The 19,152-nt window shown below is 41.1% G+C and overlaps 1 protein-coding gene across 5 annotated transcripts in view; it reads right to left on the bottom strand.

The window, feature by feature from the left end:
* Positions 1-19,152, bottom strand: part of LOC105903027 (E3 ubiquitin-protein ligase RNF123) — a 95,663-nt gene that overhangs the window by 54,411 nt on the left and 22,100 nt on the right. For 4 of the 5 annotated variants that reach the window (XM_031568535.2, XM_031568534.2, XM_031568533.2 and 1 more), the window contains 11 exons: positions 18,504-18,605; positions 14,589-14,689; positions 11,977-12,169; positions 11,499-11,644; positions 9,406-9,489; positions 8,393-8,500; positions 5,553-5,730; positions 4,291-4,365; positions 3,679-3,766; positions 3,351-3,438; positions 1,984-2,068 (listed from right to left, as the gene is read on the bottom strand). In XM_031568535.2, the coding sequence (XP_031424395.1) occupies positions 1,984-2,068; positions 3,351-3,438; positions 3,679-3,766; positions 4,291-4,365; positions 5,553-5,730; positions 8,393-8,500; positions 9,406-9,489; positions 11,499-11,644; positions 11,977-12,169; positions 14,589-14,689; positions 18,504-18,605 (1,248 nt within the window). Of the gene's footprint in view, positions 1-1,983; positions 2,069-3,350; positions 3,439-3,678; positions 3,767-4,290; positions 4,366-5,552; positions 5,731-8,392; positions 8,501-9,405; positions 9,490-9,594; positions 9,616-11,498; positions 11,645-11,976; positions 12,170-14,588; positions 14,690-18,503; positions 18,606-19,152 lie in introns of all 5 variants that reach the window. The other variant, XM_031568536.2, reaches the window with a different exon arrangement.

Genomic DNA, 19,152 nt, shown 5'->3' with positions numbered 1-19,152 from the left:
CCCAATCTTCATCCAATCATCCTACTGCCAATGGGAGATGGCAATGCTGCTTTTAGACTGGCCTCTAACCTGAAAACTGCCTGGCTTGGTAGTACCTGCCAGGGGTATGGTGTTTCTGCCTATGCAATTAGGACATATTCAATAAGTGTGATGCTCATGTGCATATTTAAATTCATTTAAAAAGAAACTTGTAATACAAAAAAAGTTACTTTTCATGTATACTTTTACTATGTAAAGTTTTATTGTGGTAGGAGTAAAGGAAAAAAATAAGCCTATTTGGATGTATTTTGGGCATATTCGATTAGTGTATAGCTCATTTGCATATTAAAATTCATTTTCAAAGAAACTTGTAATACAAAAAATGTTACTTTTCATGGGTACTTTCATTGTGTAAAGTTTCATTTTGAAAGGAAAAAAATTACATTTTTGAGGTGTATTTTTGCCATGCATTATTAGCACACATCTCAGATTGATGAGAATTAAACATATTTCCTCAACTAGGATTTCTTAGGACTTTTAGTATGTTGTTCTGGACACCTCATAGAAATGATCTATGCTGAAAAAAATTCTTTTACAATTAATTCTATTATTGGCTCCAAAAAGGGTTAATTTGCCTGGCCTATAAGGTATTGGTCCAAATTTGAGCTTAGTTCCTAAGGTATTGGTTCAAATTTGAGCTTAGTTCCTAAGGTATTGGTCCAAATTTGAGCTTAGTTCCTAAGGTATTGGAATGTACCAGTTACAGCGTCCCCATGGACAAAATTCACGAAATTTGGCATGTGTCCGAAAAAATGTGGTATCAATACAACGTGTCAGATTTTGTGAACTTTGACTTCATGATATTGGCTAGTGAAGCAGTAGATGTTTGCTTTCATTTTGACCACAGGTAGCATTATAGATGTATTATTATACAGTACCAGTCAAAAGTTTGGACACACCTTCTCATTTTTTTAGAAGATTTTTCTTTACTTTTATTATTTTCTACATTGTAGATAAAACTTTTTTTGTTTAGTACATCATTCCATATGGGTTCTTTCGTAGTTTAAATGTCTTCAGTATGAATCTACAATGCAGAATCAGAACTTCAGAATGTTCCAAAAAGTTCCGTTGATCTGAATGGTCCACCCCATAGTATTGTATATGGATGCATTACAGATGTGCATCTCCATCACTGAGGCCGATGCCATACACATATCGATGCATTGGCAACAATCCCATACATACATCAACCAAACGTTTCACTAATTAACTTCGACCTGACTCTTCCCACTTTCTCTGAAGTGTCTCTTCTTTGTGCACGTGTGTCTTTAGCTTCCATCAGCCATTTTGGCTCTCAAACTAGCGCCCTAGTCCGTGATGGAGGGAGTAAGTATAGCGCCCTAGTCCGTGATGGAGGGAGTAAGTATAGCTGTATCTGTGATGGAGTGAGTAAGTATAGCTGTATATGTGATGGAGTGAGTAAGTATAGCTGTTTCTGTGATGGAGTGAGTAAGTATAGCTGTAAGTATAGCTGTAAGTATAGCTGTATATGTGACGGAGTGAGTAAGTATAGCTGTAAGTATAGCTGTAAGTATAGCTGTATATGTGACGGAGTGAGTAAGTATAGCTGTTTCTGTGATGGAGTGAGTAAGTATAGCTGTTTCTGTGATGGAGTGAGTAAGTATAGCTGTAAGTATAGCTGTAAGTATAGCTGTATATGTGATGGAGTGAGTAAGTATAGCTGTTTCTGTGATGGAGTGAGTAAGTATAGCTGTAAGTATAGCTGTAAGTATAGCTGTATATGTGACGGAGTGAGTAAGTATAGCTGTAAGTATAGCTGTAAGTATAGCTGTATATGTGATGGGGTGAGTAAGTATAGCTGTATATGTGATGGGGTGAGTAAGTATAGCTGTATCTGTGATGGGGTGAGTAAGTATAGCTGTATCTGTGATGGGGTGAGTAAGTATAGCTGTAAAATATAGCTGTATATGGGGGTCTACTTACTCTGAAGGCTGGGCAGTGTGGCATCCTCAGGTTTGGTTTTAAGTAGATGAGGCAACCGGGTGTACCTGTAGCCAAACCCACAACCCTGAAAAAAAAACAAGAAAAAACAGATCACCGCTGAGTCTCTTGTGTCCGCTACCAGTATGGCAAAGTACTGTGGTTAGTAATCACATGAACATTATGATAGTCTTGAAAACGATAAGGAATCACTATTGGAAACTAAAAACACCAACAGTTATCAACCTCACAGGCTCCATAGTGTATAGAGTATATTTTGGCTGTTACACAATGAACAATCAGCTCCACAAGCAGGCGAAAACTGGAGGAAAGGCTTCGGCCCAAAACAGCATTAGATCTCCTCTCCTGGACATGACGTTATGAGAGCAAAGCACACAGCTCCGAATGTGTCTGTTATAGAGGTAGAAAAGGACTGCCTATAGACTACCTCTATAGACTACCTCTATAGGTCTTGCACAAGGAGGTTAAGGTTCTGTGCAACACAAAGATCCTTCTCTGTGAAACAAACACCTCAACTTAGATTGGATTAGAAACTTTTTCCAATCATCTTTCAACCAATGTAGGTTTCCTTTTCCTGTTTTCTAATGAGGATCTGTTTCCTTTTCCTTCGTGTTCTGTAAAGGATGTGGTGGACACCTTTGCACGATATCTTCATTGTTTGACCATTTCTTGCGTGGACTAGCCTGTGTCTAGACCTGTGTCTAGACTAGACTATGTCTTAGAACAATAATACACTGATGCCTTTTTGAAGAGAGCTCTTTCAGTCTGACCATTTTTAGACCATAATCAAGTCCACCACTGCTGATGCTCCAGATCCTCAAACAGCCGACAGAAGGCAGGCGCATCCTTAAACAGCACAACAGTCTTCAAAACATACAAACCCAATTGCAAAAGGGTTTTCTAATGATGGATTAGCGTTTTAAACATGCTAATTTAGAATTAACCAACATACTGTGCCTTAAACAGAAAATACATTTTGAATGAAATATATATTATAGCCATAGAAGGTCTGCCATATACAGCTGTAATAGCTATTTACAACATTAACCATCTGTACACTATATTTCTGATCAATTTTAGGTTTTTCAAATAAAAAAATATATGATTTTCTTTCAAACAAGGATATCCCTCAGTGATTTCAAACTGTGTAATGGCAGTGTACACAAACACACACACACACATTTGTTTCACCTCAGAGGGACATTCTCTGGAGAAAGAGCTGGGGGCAGGGTGAAATCAATGAGAACATGAATGAGAGTGATTGAAATTCTCTTTTTGCAGTCTCCATTCCCTCACAGTGGGGGAAAGGACAGAGCAAGCCTTATAGAGGAAGAAAGAGAGAATGTCACCTTCCAGAAGCGCACCAGGATCCAGTTGGTCTGAGCCCAGGGCCTCTGCTCATAGGGGGCCAGCAGATTCCTCATCATGGCCACACGTCTGGGGGAAGTGCACACACACACACACACACACACACACACACACACACACACACACACACACACACACATCACATGGCTCATAGATTATACATCACATGCACATACTGCCTCCATCGGCAACAGGTAACATTCATCCATTTGCTTTAGTAACTGCCTTCCAACCAGGAGAGGTAGAAATGGCAGTTAAGACTGCACAGTTCTACTCCTGGTGCCAAAGACGCTTGCTCTCACAACTCACTGGTTCTCTGGGATCCTCTCCACAGCCCTGAGGGATTGAGGGTAGCACACGTAGCTGGCTAGGGCCTGCATGAGGGAGTCTTTGATGTCTGGAGAGAGAAAAAGCAACAAATATTTCTGTGTTTGACTAGTAAATATTAGCATTCCTGTACAGTCTTTTATTTATTTTTATACCCATCTCCCACCACAGACAGAGAGGGGGGGGGGGGGGGGGGGGGGTCCCTACAGATCGCATGATCAGACAAGGCGTTTACCTGGACACATCACTGGGGTTAACTGCAGCAGGTTAATCCATAAACGTCAAAAGCAGAGGCCCAACACACACGGTCACACTCATTTAGGCCTGTGCTCAATAAATCCCTCAATTCTGTCTGATCGAATCATACTGGTGTCTGTAATAAGTCTGGTCTGGAAAGTCTGGAATTTAGGCCTAGGCAAACTCACAGCAGGTAGCGAATTGCTCTACCTGCACAGCAGCTGTCATTTAGAATATTTCTCCAGATTCTAACTGGCTGCTGTAAATAAAATGGCTCAGAAATCATGTATTGTAAATGTCCTTGAGTAACAACTGAATCATGCATAACAGCATCCTATCGCCCCTTAGGCTACTCACCTGTCCCCACTATGCGTGGATCCGCAAAGTGCTTAGCAAGAATAGCAGCCAGCTGAGTGAGTGTTTCCTCATAGCCTGTAACAGGAACCAAACATCATGCAAGACACACACACACACACACACACACACACACACACACACACACACACACACACACACACACACACACACACACACACACACACACACACACACACACACACACACACACACACACACACACACACAGCCATCAATACATCATTTTGATAAGTGCTCACAATATTCCGGCACGCCTCTGCTGGCCCAGCCAGCCCTGAGGGGGTCTACGTCTAGGGGCCTGAGAGCCCAGGGGCTTTAGAACCTTAATAATTACTACACTAAGGAACTTGGGAGGGCAATATTGAAAAGGGATTGAGTCATTTTACAACATGGATATTTTTGGAGACATTTTAATTAGAACATTCCTTGTAGACTCAACTTCATGTTCTCAAAAATCGCTGAAATATACTTCACTCCTACTTTCTGTTCACTAGGGCCCACTGTGGAGCTCATGTCAACTAATATATACTTCACAATTTACAGTCCAAGGAAAATACAGCAGTCATAGACCATTACATCTAATATATACTTCACAACTTCACAATTTATACTCCAAGGGAGCTACAGCAGTCATAGACCATTACATCTAATATATACTTCACTTGGGCGACAGTGGTTCAGGAGGTAGAGAAGTCGTTTAGTAAGCAGAAGGTTGCTAGTTCGATTCCCTGTCGAAGCGTCCTTGAGCAAGACACTGAACCCCTAATTGCTCCTGATGTGCAGTGTGCCATCAGTGTAAATGTAAAATGTGTATACATTGTAAGTCGCTTTGGATAAAAGCGTCTGCTAAATGACTAAATGTAAATGTAAATGTAATCTACTTCACAATTTACAGTCCAAGGAAGCTACAGCAGTCGTAGACCATTACATCTTTTTGGAAGTAGCTACTGGCCCCTGATGGACACCGTACCTTTTTTTACATACGAGGAGTGAGGGAGGGGTATTCAGTTCACTGCAATCTGCAACCTCGCCACTAGATACCACTAAATACTACACATTGTTCCTTTAATTAATCTATGCTCATGGGTTAGAGACAGAGAAAGAGAGAGAGAGAGAGAGAGAGAGAGAGATAAGAGAGAGAGAGAGAGAGAAAGAGAGAGAAAGAAAGAAAGAAAGAAAGAGAGAGAGAAAGAGAGAGAGAGAGAGAGAGAGAGAGAGAGAGAGAGAGAGAGAGAACTGACCTGGTAGCTCGTCCATGCTGTTGGCTGGGCTAAAGTAGTTTTTGAGTGCGCTGTAGCTGTTCATGGCCACATTGAGGTAGAACTCAGGGTTGAAGGCAAACAGAGAGCCGGTGTTGTCAGCATGCTCAATCGTGCAAATACACACTCTCAGCAGCCAGTACACATCCAACATCTTCTCCTGCAACACACACAGAGTTCAGAGCACATTGATAGAAATGGATGGCATTTTCTCCTGCAACACACACATAGTTCAGAGCACATTGATAGAAATGGATGGCATTTTCTCCTACAACACACACAGAGTTCAGAGCACATTGATAGAAATGGAGGTCATTTGTATTTCTTATATTCATTTTCTCCTACAACACACACAGAGTTCAGAGAACATTGATGGAAATGTAGGTAATTTGTATTTCTTATATTCATGGTCTTATCTGGGCTCAAATGTAATTGGATTGATTACGTAAGTACACAACTCCACTGTCAGTGTTATTTTCTACATTTAGAAATGATTCTTCGCCTTGTTGCACTAGAGCTGCACAATTGAGCAGACTTTAACAGCGATCGTTATTTCTACCTTCCTCATTTAATAAAATATACATTTTGGCAATAATGGGAAGGGTAATATGAAAATGAAATTAGCCGCTAGGTAATGCTGTGAAATGTTACTATTGTCTTACATCTTTGATTTCTCCAAGCCTAATATCAATTCATATCTGATTAATACCCATTTTATCATTCTCTATGAGTTTCTATTCATGTTCTTATTACTTATATATTTTAACCCTCTGAATTCTGAGACCAATTTGATGATTTTGACATGCTCTGCTATACAGTGGTGTCCTAGAGTCTGAAGGCCGAAATATACTTCTACGACTGCGTTATTGGACGGACTGACGGACGGCTTCGACGGACTCGTGAACATTTATGGTTCTCCGCCGGTTGTGGGTGTTGCAAAGCAATAAAAAAAAAAAAAAATCGTATTTGTACATAAAAGTTGTTTGTTTGACTTTTTTTTTTTGCTTAGATTTTTTTAAAGTTACCGCGAAGTAGACTGTGCAATGTAAAAACCCTGGTATTGTAACTGAAAAATACGTCTGAGGGGATTTGCGAGGTGTCTGAGCCAGCTATCTAATGTCAGCATGCTACTACCCACAAGGTGTCTGAGCCAGCTATCTAAAGTCAGCATGCTACTACCCACAAGGTAAACAGCGATGTATTGACGGATTGACGGAGACGGATAGTTAAAAAATTTGGGAGGTGTACGTCAGGCCACGGAGAGGTGCTCAGAGAGGGTTTGGGAGGTGCACGTCAGGCCACGGAGAGGTGCTCAGAGAGGATTTGGGAGGTGTACGTCAGGCCACGGAGAGGTGCTCGGAGAGGGTTTGGGAGGTGCACGTCTGGCCACGGAGAGGTGCTCAGAGAGGGTTTGGGAGGTGCACGTCAGGCCACGGAGAGGTGCTCGGAGAGGGTTTGGGAGGTGTACGTCAGGCCACGGAGAGGTGCTCGGAGAGGGTTTGGGAGGTGTACGTCAGGCCACGGAGAGGTGCTCGGAGAGGGCTCTCCGTGTCTCTGTGTCAACGTAAACAGACGACCATAAATTGGGCTTGAAACCACTGGTGAAAATGCTTTGACTGAGGTGTGTTTAGGGTCATTATCCTATTCATGTCGTTGCATACAGCCATTGAAACTTAACCTACTGTGAAATGCTGTTATGTCTTAGCCTGCCCAACGTGTCTGGCCTTGTTTCCCATCCTGAGAAATTGGTTTAGAGACTGCTACTGGGCCTTTGAGACCACATTCTTTTGACAGTACTTTTGGTGCATCCTTTAGTAAATTCCGTATCCATGATTAAGTTACTTTCCTCTCCCTCAGCCTGATGTACTGATCTTCTGATGGGATAGTCTGCCTGACTGCACTCTAAATACAACTGACTGCAAGGTGTGTTAGAGTGTCATCTATTGCCCCCTTCGACACGTTCAGGTGCTGGAAAGGTGAAGAATGTCTGCAAGCCTCTAACGAGTAGATGAAGTCCACATGAGTCATCTGAACATGTGCTTCAGTGGAGGGGAGAAAACTCCAGGAAATGTCTTCACACCTTTGTGAAAAAAGGTCAAATGTCACAAATGTGTTTCATTTTGATTGCTGACCTACAAAAAGGGAAGGGTCTGAAATCAGTCCCTGTAGGAATGTGCGATTACGCAAATTCACACAAAATTGAAGGGATTTCCCACTCTAATTTCCACACAGGAAAAACAATGATTAATTCTTGCGTTATTCCTGATTGCCATCTGCACTGTCTCAGCATGAAAATAGAAACGCAGCATGAACTCGCTAACAGCATCCAATCAAGATCCATACAGCCCATCCATCATCATTATTATCACTCTTTACTCTCACAACAATTATTATATCTCCCTGGAACATCATCGTTGGGAAATGATGTCTTTCTTCCTGAAATGAAACTCACTATGGTCTTTCAACTATTGAGAGAGATCCACTGAGACCAGCCTTTCTACTACTGACACAGATAGGCACATACTACATTGTGGCTGCCTGTGACCCAAATTGACCATCAAAAAAATAAAGATGATAATAAACACCTTCTTTTGTTACCGAATGAGTAATCTAAATTTAGTTTAGCGAAGCTCATGGGTAATGTTACGTTTCCAGTCACATTTAATTGAATTAAGCCAGTGAAAGTCATTTGTTTGTTTTTGTTCTTTGTTTTGAGGGACAGAGAGCACACAGTACTCGTTCTGACGTCTCTGGCTCGAACAAAAACACATCCAAATAGCACTCGGCAGAACACTGTGTGTGGAGAGTAAATTGTACAACACCTTAGAATAGATGGTGGCATTGATCCAGGCCAGCCTTCGACTCAGGTGGTTCAGCTTCTCAGCAAACACCTTCTGGCTCTTCACCAGCTCATCCAGTATGTCTGCTCTCTGCAAGTAATGTCAAACCTTCTAAAACTTATGATCATGGTACTAACAATACTTCATAAAGACTCTAAACCAAAAACGATATATTTATCTTTTGTTCAGTTTATTCAATTATTAATATGAGCATTCATATTACTGTACACTGGTGAGAAGGAAAAGTACTAAAACAACCTCCAATAACATGCCTATACCGCATATAGGTCAAATGGATTTGTATAATTATGGTAAATAAGCAGTGATGGCATATATCAGTTGAGGTAGCTTGCATAAACCAAACACAATTTTAAATTTCAGCGATGCTATTGGAAGTATTGTGTAATTCCATATGACCTGAACAGGATGATATGTTAAACACTATGATTGGCCCACCTAGGTCTACTGGCCCTAGTATCTTTATTATCTTGTGCTAATGATTGTACAAAGTAGGGCTGAACGATTAATTGCATTTGCGATTTAATCACGATATGATAGAACGCGATTTTCTAACCGCCACGTTCGCGATTAAAAACGTGATCTAAAAAAAAAATAAAAAATTATAATATTTTTTTTTTTCTTAAGATGGTAAATTTTGCACACAGTGTATATTACTTAAATGCACAGTGGCAAAGCCACCGATTTGTTGTTCTTGACGCTGTAATGAGCAGTTAAATAAAAAAAAAAATTTAAATTGTGGGAAATAATATTTTACACTAAATGTATCTAATATTGTGTTGGTCATATTGAAATCATTCATTACGATTTGTTGGGAAAAAAATTAGGATAAAATAAAAAAAATCGCATATTAAATCGCAATCGCAATATTGGGGGGAAAAAAATCGCAATTAGATCATTTCCCCAAATCGTTCAGCCCTAGTACAAAGTGTGTAGATCCCACAGCTGGGTTTGTGTAAAGGAGAAGAGTTTCTTACCCTGCTGGGGCACCTGGCTATCTTCTCCTCTGTGTCTTTGAGGGCCACAGCATACTCATGCACATCATCCGACACCACCACCATCTGAGGACCACCAAAACACACATCATCTGAAACCACCACCATCTGAGGACCACCAAAACACACATCATCTGAAACCACCACAATCTGAGGACCACCAGAACACACATCATCTGAAACCACCACCATCTGAGGACCACCAAAACACACACATCATCACATGAGATCACATCAGATCAGATCAGATCAGTGCACTCTGGATGGGCTAAGAGAGAGAGCAGCATTAGAACTGAATTGGCCAAAAGAATCACAGCAAGAAGAAACAGGCCCTCAACTGATTCTCAACAGAAGCTGGTTTCCCCACAGGCTTTGATGGGGTTTATGGAGCAGAGAGAATGGTCAGAGCTCCTTACCCTAAAACAATCTCATTCAAGGTTGAATGAACATACGGATCATCACAGCACATACAATACGCTCTTTAGGTGGACGCCTATTGATTCTTATGGCATTCTAAACAGCTATCCAGAACATCTCACCAATGTGTGATGAGGGCTGCCACTGATACTTGTCTTGCATGCAGTTATTTAGAGCTTCATATAATCAGTAAGGGAGTGAGATAGTCTCATATCATCAGTAAGAGAGTGAGATATTCTCATATCGTCAGTAAGGGAGTGAGATATTCTCATATCATCAGTAAGAGAGTGAGATATTCTCATATCATCAGTAAGGGAGTGAGAGTGCTTGTCTCATATCATCAGTAAGAGAGTGAGATATTCTCATATAATCAGTAAGGGAGTGAGATATCCTCATATCATCAGTAAGGGAGTGAGATATTCTCATGTCATCAGTGTAAAGCATTTCATTGGCTGGGGAACACTGACCGACGACAGAAAATGGGTGCTTCCTGAATGCATCACTAGTAACACAAACATGTCTTTGTCAGTGTGCTAATAACAAAGAGAGTGTGTTCGAAGCTCAGAGTAACACACTGGAAGGACCAACTGTAAGATCTGTGTGTGCGGGGCTCAGAGTAACACACTGGAAGTACCAACTGTAAGATCTGTGTGTGCGAGGCTCAGAGTAACACACTGGAAGTACCAACTGTAAGATCTGTGTGTGCGGGGCTTAGAGTAACACACTGGAAGGACCAACTGTAAGATCTGCCATGGTGAAGTGCACAGGTTCACGGTCACAAGCAGAGCCACACTGCCTGAGGTGGGGGCCCACGGTGGGGGCCGATGGTGGGGGCCGATGCTGTGTCAGCAGACATCAGTGGGGGAGGAAACCTCTGCAGCATTCAAACTAGCCACCTAGCACACAGCCTTCGAATCACTCTCTGTGACATTGGCTGCATGGTTTTCATTGCGTGGGCAAATTCAGGGAAGTACATGGCCATCAGGGAGTCGGACTCAGAGCCCTTTCCATTAATGGGGCTGCCACTACAGAGGTGCATTCATCATCATGTTGTGTGGTCGATTACCTACTGGATAGGGTTCAGTCCCATGTTTTCTCATGAGGCAGTGTATTTGCAGGAGGAGGGATGAATCTCTCCAAAATATAATTCATACTGCAAAAAGAATTAAATGAATTTGTTTTGGATAATCAGAAATAGAGAAGCTCTATGGCTAAAAGGGAAGTCGTTCCAAGAGGAAAAGGGGTTGGATATTTTTGTGTCTGCAATACCTACTCCTGCTCCTGTTTTTTCAATATACAGTCACAGACATTTTGCAAATGTTTTTCTCTACAGGTAGGAAACGAACCGTCTCCAATGTCCCAGACTCCCTGGTATTACACTAACCTCTTTGTTTTGTGATAAGGTCATTAGAAACACACGAGCATAGAAGCTGTGTAAACAGAGAGCTCAGAGCTCTGGTCATGTTTTTTCGAGTGGCAAAACAAACAGGCTGCTGTCAATAAGACACCTGCCCTCTGCTCAGCATGTTACTTCAGGCCTTGTCCATGTGCCCCATCTCACTAGTGTGCACCTCTCTCCGCTATCTCATTCTCTATCTCTGGCTTTTTCTCTCTTTGAAGGGAACAAGAGCACACTTCTAATGACAAATCCCGCTTACCTTGCCAAGCTGTTGATGGACACTTAAATTGTACATCATCACAATCCCATCCAAGATCTCCAGAAGTGACTTCTCTGTGATTGGCTGCTCCGGCTCTTCCATTGGTCGCCCCAGCAACAATCCGTCGTTACCATGGTTTCCCTCAACTGGAGGGGGAAGGGAACAAGAGAGAGAATGAAGGGTGTGGGATATGGGGCAATTATTCCCAGGGCCATGCGTCATCATGACAACACACAGTTTTCAACTGATTCTTACATTTCTCTAACATCATCTCTTCCAATATATATCATTTTTTAAATGAAAACACACACACACACACACACACACACACACACACACACACACACACACTCTTGTGGACTTCAGTTATTGCATTTGTATATTATACACCACAGAACAGCAAAAATAGTACAAATATTCTGTATGATGATGATTAAAAAAAAGAAAAAGAAAAAGAAAGTCCATAGAAAACACTCACTGTCTTCCTCAGTCCGTTGTTCCACGGCTAACGTTCGAACCTTGACCTTCTCAGGGGGGGCGAGGGGTCGGCGTGGGGTCATGAGGCTGACGGCGGCTGTGCTGAGAAAGCGATTGGCCCGGCCCAGAGTGGGCGAGCTCAGCCAGCTGGGACGCACGGGGGCACCTCCAGTGGCAGCGGCTCCAAGGGGCCTCTACAAGAGGACACGACACAATCAACATCTATACTCAATCCCTCCTCTACACGAGAACACAAGAGTCATTTATACAATCAGTCATCCCTAATCAATCCCTCCTCTACAAGAGAACACGACACAATCAACATCTATACATACAGTCATCAGTCATCATCCCTAATCAATCAACATCTATACAGTCAGTCATCCCTAATCAATCAACATCTATATATACAGTCAGTCATCCCTAATCAATCAACATCTATATATACAGTCAGTCAGCCCTAATCAATCAACAACTATATATACAGTCAGCCCTAATCAATCAACATCTATACAGTCATCAGTCATCATCCCTAATCAATCAACATCTATATATACAGTCAGTCATCCCTAATCAATCAACATCTATATATACAGTCAGCCCTAATCAATCAACATCTATATATACAGTCAGTCATCATCCCTAATCAATCAACATCTATATATACAGTCAGTCATCCCTAATCAATCAACATCTATATATACAGTCATCATCCCTAATCAATCAACATCTATATATACAGTCAGTCATCATTCCTAATCAATCAACATCTATATATACAGTCAGTCATCATCCCTAATCAATCAACATCTATATATACAGTCAGTCATCATCCCTAATCAATCAACATCTATATATACAGTCATCATCCCTAATCAATCCCTCCTCTACAAGAGAACACAAGAGTCATTTATACAGTCAGTCATCCCTAATCAATCCCTCCTCTACAAGAGACACGACACAATCAACATCTATACATACAGTCATCAGTCATCATCCCTAATCAATCAACATCTATACATACAGTCATCAGTCATCATCCCTAATCAATCAACATCTATACAGTCAGTCATCCCTAATCAATCAACATCTATACATACAGTCATCATCCCTAATCAATCAACATCTATACATACAGTCATCAGTCATCATCCCTAATCAATCAACATCTATACAGTCAGTCATCCCTAATCAATCAACATCTATATATACAGTCATCATCCCTAATCAATCAACATCTATATATACAGTCATCATCCCTAATCAATCAACATCTATATATACAGTCAGCCCTAATCAATCAACATCTATATATACAGTCAGTCAGCCCTAATCAATCAACATCTATATATACAGTCAGTCATCCCTAATCAATCAACATCCCTAATCAATCAACATCTATATATACAGTCATCATCCCTAATCAATCAACATCTATATATACAGTCAGTCATCATCCCTAATCAATCAACATCTATATATACAGTCAGTCATCCCTAATCAATCAACATCCCTAATCAATCAACATCTATATATACAGTCATCATCCCTAATCAATCAACATCTATATATACAGTCATCATCATCCCTAATCAATCAACATCTATATATACAGTCAGTCATCATCCCTAATCAATCAACATCTATATATACAGTCAGTCATCCCTAATCAATCAACATCTATATATACAGTCATCATCCCTAATCAATCAACATCTATATATACAGTCAGTCATCATCCCTAATCAATCAACATCTATATATACAGTCATCATCCCTAATCAATCAACATCTATATATACAGTCAGTCATCATCCCTAATCAATCAACATCTATATATACAGTCATCATCCCTAATCAATCAACATCTATATATACAGTCAGTCATCATCCCTAATCAATCAACATCTATATATACAGTCAGTCATCCCTAATCAATCAACATCTATATATACAGTCAGTCATCATCCCTAATCAATCAACATCTATATATACAGTCAGTCATCATCCCTAATCAATCAACATCTATATATACAGTCAATCAATCAACATCTATATATACAGTCAGTCATCATCCCTAATCAATCAACATCTATACAGTCAGTCATCCCTAATCAATACTACTTAGATTAGAATAGGATTGTTAGTTATAAAGAAGAATCAAATCAAATGAGGTGCTTCAGGTTAACGCTGGGAGACGTATGTACGTGAATGATGCCAGCAGTGTTGACGTATTAAGAGTTTGTGGCTCCTTTAGAAGTACTAGGGTCAGTGTTACGGTGGAAACCCATGACACCGTTATGAGCGACGCGATATTCTATATCCCATGCATTTCAATGGGAGCCAAGCCATTGTGACGTAGACCACCGTTTTGGGCGAAGCGACCGATAAAAGTTGGGAAATGTTGAATCCTATGCAAATGAGGAGCGATTTTTCCCGGCAGCGGCCAATCAGATTGTTTGGTGTCGTCTCTGGCGGTTTGAAAATGCTATTTCCACACGCTACAACACACCCACTCAAAGCGATGGAAGCGTATCGTGTCGCTGTCATGGGTTTGCACCGTTACACTTGGAATCCCACAGCAGCAGCAGCTGACTGACGCTTGGTCCTCACCTGGGCAGCTCCGCTCTCTTCATCCTCGTCGAGGTCATCCATAGACGAGGGCAGAATCTCGGAGGGGTCGATGATGATGTTTGCCTTGGAGGCCAGGTCATCTGAAGGAGATTAAACATGAGAAAACATCCTCCTCCTCATCCTACCTTCATTGCACGGGCTGGTGCAGGCCAATTTGGAATAGATCACACTTAAAGGTGTACCACCTAAATAAGGTGCTCAGTATAGATCACACCTAAAGGTGTACCACCTAAATAAGGTGCTCTCAGTATAGATCACACTTAAAGGTGTACCTCCTAAATAAGATGCTCTCAGTATAGTTCACACTTAAAGGTGTACCACCTAAATAAGGTGCTCAGTATAGATCACTCCTAAAGGTGTACCACCTAAATAAGGTGCTCTCAGTATAGATCACACTTAAAGGTGTACCTCCTAAATAAGATGCTCTCAGTATAGTTCACACTTAAAGGTGTACCACCTAAATAAGGTGCTCTCAGTATAGATCACACTTAAAGGTCTACCTCCTAAATAAGATGCTCTCAGTATAGATCACACTTAAAGGTGCACCACCTAAATAAGGTGCTCTCAGTATAGATCACACTTAAAGGTGCACCACCTAAATAAGATGCTCTCAGTATAGATCACACTTAAAGGTGCACCACCTAAATAAGATGCTCTCAGTATAGATCACACTTAAAGGTGCACCTCCTAAATAAGGTGCTCTCAGTATAGATCACACTTAAAGGTGCACCACCTAAATAAGATGCTCTCAGTATAGATCACACTTAAAGGTGCACCTCCTAAATAAGATGCTCTCAGTATAGATCACACTTAAAGGTGCACCACCTAAATAAGATGCTCTCAGTATAGATCACACTTAAAGGTGCACCTCCTAAATAAGGTGCTCAGTATAGATCACACTTAAAGGTGCACCACCTAAATAAGATGCTCTCAGTATGCCTTCATGCTAATTCTAAAGAGGTTGAAGCAAAGAAAAGTGCCTAAACTGTTACGTAGTTTTCATTAAAAAAATAATAATAAATAAATAAATAAATGAATGAATGAATGAACAATGAAAATTGCTATACCAAGATACAATAATTTTTTTTGGATGATCAGTCTGATTTTATATTAACAGTCAATCAACATATAAGAAAATGCCATAGACTCTCTGAGCAGATTTCTTGCTTGACAGTAAAATCAAAAATCAAAAAAAGAGCAGGGATAAGTGCAAATGTACCAAATGCTATCCATTTGTGTGGCGCATACAAACATTTAAAAATGAAGACAACAGGAGTTTGTGTTTGTCGTGCCAATTGGTACTGATCCTATGACCCTGGAGACAGCACTAGAAGACCCACCCCAATACCTTAACTCCAAAGAGCCAAACTCCCTGACCAATCGCTAGATATGGACATTCATTATTGGGATACAAGACAACAGAGAAACTGAACAGCATTACATTGTATTTACTGAGGTCATCAGGTACGGCCATAAATCTACAGCTCTATAAAAACATCAAAATGTGTCCCATTCATAAATCCATTGAATTTCCATATGTCCAGAGCTACTGCCACAGCAGGAGGGTACTATCGGTCATGTCACACTGCCCCTGCCTGCTTCTGTAGAAGACACTTTGAACAGGCAGTCAGGTGCAAATGTGTGCGAAGACTGAAAACTATACATCTTGGGACTGAGGATTTAACTAAGACAGGGTAAGACCTCCAAGACTGGCTGATGAGTATTTCATGAATGAAATCCTAGCACATGTCATGTGAAAGGCCTAATCAGGAGCACCAGAGAAATGCCATCCCATCGGCTAAATCTATCAGACTTCCCATCAGCTAAATCTATCAGACTTCCCATCGGCTAAATCTATGCAGACTTCCCATTGGCTAAATCTATCAGACTTCCCATCAGCTAAATCTATCAGACTTCCCATCGGCTAAATCTATCAGACTTCCCATCGGCTAAATCTATGCAGACTTCCTATCGGCTAAATCTATCAGACTTCCCATCAGCTAAATCTATCAGACTTCCCATTGGCTAAATCTATCAGACTTCCCATTGGCTAAATCTATGCAGACTTCCCATCGGCTAAATCTATGCAGACTTCCCATCGGCTAACTCTATCAGACTTCCCATTGGCTAACTCTGTTGTTGTTGTTGTTGTCGTCGTCCCACAGAGGAAAACTACCCTCAGAGGGATCAATACCCATCTGCATTTGTTCTGGTCTACGCTCTAACTCTATTTCATTCCTGTCAACGCTGCCATTTTAACGAGGACACTAATCATCCTCCACACACCCCTCCCATTTCTGCAGGCCGGACACAGTTCACAAATATTTCAATCTACAACAAATGACTTGCCAAAATCACTTCCTTTCTGAAAACATTATTTTTTTTTTCATTTTCTTTAAAGGCTGATTATTTAGTTTTTCAGATTAAAGCTTGCAACAGCCATCGATGGCAATAACACAATTCTGCTGGTGCCAGCAGAGAGCATCTAGGCATAACACTGGATAAGCACAATGCCCAAAACAAAGCAGTATTATTTGATCAGGCCAAAGGGAAACTCCAATTCACTCCCATAGTCATTGGAATTTGGAACATGGTCATTCAGATTGTGTCAGTTGTGCTTAAATGTGCCCGCCTGATAACCAACAGCCTTTAGGTTTTCCTAAAAGGTAACTGCTTCTTATACACAGCTTATGGTCAAAACCACACAGATGTCTTTCCCCCTCTAGTGGACATAAAGAAAATCGCACCAGCCATAGCAGTGGCAAATGATGTGCAAAATTCACACCTCCAAATGTCACCTCTCTCTCAGATGTGGAAGGAAGTGTGAAAAGAAGCTCTCCAGAACACTTCAACATGTTCAAGGGCACCCCGTGGAAACACTGATATGTGTGAGAAACCTCATCTCTTATCCTGAATGACTAGTTAGCTCAGTGGTTCTCAAACTTTTTCATTCCCCATTTTGAACAAGGGGGCCTTTTCAAGCCCCACCTGTCCCTCATCGCTCCAATAAAAGGGTAGGCCAAGCTTAAAATTGTCAAATGTATTGAAATAACGTCAATAACGTTCAATAACAAATAACATCAGTTCAAAACTAGAGAAAATCAATAACAAATAACAGCTCAGCTGTCTTTTTCGCCACTGGTACTGAATCGCCAACCTTTGTATTTCGTGTCACAAATGTATCCCGCTGCAATTTATATGCCGAAATGTTTGCACTATGGTTGCAGGTCACATTTTCATCCCGGTCCCCCATCTAATGTTAATACAGTGTTGTATAATGGGGCTGTCTTTTATGAGCAGCACGTAGGCTACAGGGTGGGTGTGGTAGAGCGAGAGAGAGAGAGAGAGAGAGAGAGAGAGAGAGAGAGAGAGAGAGCGAGTGAGAGAGAGAGAGAGAGCGAGAGAGAGAGAGAGAGAGAGAGAACAGTGATGCACATGGATAGATCACATGTAGCAAACGGAGCAAAGTTATGTTGCTGTAAAGTTGAACTGTACAACCAGTGCGGAGAACAAATCCTCGGACCAAATCAAGTTGCCATTAATTTGCTCATCAACCGCAGACGGAAGGGAAAGGGAGTTAACTCTCCGAATACGGTCAGGGACAGAGCAGGAAAGGTTAACAACAGGCTAATTAATACAATACTGATGTCTTTGATTGAGTGTGGTTGTTTAGTGCAATGGGGGTGTATGATCATTATTGTCTATAAAGGAAGACATTGCAACAAAAAAAAAGGGGTAAAAAAAAAAAAAAGCTCCCGTTCATTGCGTCCATTCGCGCCCCACCTGTCACGTCTCTGTGCCCCACACTTTGAGAAACGCTGAGTTAGCTTAATGCTGTGCATATGCAGCATATGCTGAAATCTCTTACGGGGTTGAGAGGGGCCATTTACACACCTTTCAGAGTCTTCTTCAGGTGAGACAGGAGCCCTCCCAGCCTCTGCAGGTCAAAGTAGTCCACTTTTCCGTTGTAGAACAGCTGAGGTGGGACATAGCCGTCTGTAGAGCAGGTTACGGATGCAGAATGAGAGAAAAAAAAAAGATAGGCGTTACAAAACATGAGCAGGCACTTTGGTCCAAATTGTAAAGAATTTGTACAAAAGGAAGGATGGTCAATTTTGTCAATTTTACTATGACACAACTTCACCCCCCTGTGCCATCCTAAATAGGATTGAAACATACACTGAGGTAGACACAATATGACGTTTATTGACTCATTCATGAAATACAATATTAGCCAACTATAACCCTATAAAGATCCAGATATTATGTTGTTAAAAACGAATCACGTGCAATACAATGTAATAGTTGTGTGTTGTGGGATTATTTGAGTTAAAAACACAGCACATTGGAAATCCTAACAACTAACAGCAGCATGGCATGCAGTGGAATGGGACTAACAAACTGATTTTCTGTTTAGCACCCACAGACACAAATGAACACTAATGTTTAGCACCCACAGACACAAATGAACACTAATGTTTAGCACCCACAGACACAAATGAACACTAATGTTTAGCACCCACAGACACAAATGAACACTAAT

Source organism: Clupea harengus, chromosome 5 (genome assembly GCF_900700415.2).
Source record: "Clupea harengus chromosome 5, Ch_v2.0.2, whole genome shotgun sequence".
Taxonomy (NCBI): Eukaryota; Metazoa; Chordata; class Actinopteri; order Clupeiformes; family Clupeidae; genus Clupea; species Clupea harengus.
Note: the sequence above shows the minus strand (reverse complement) of the source record. Positions and strands in the feature narration are given on the sequence as shown.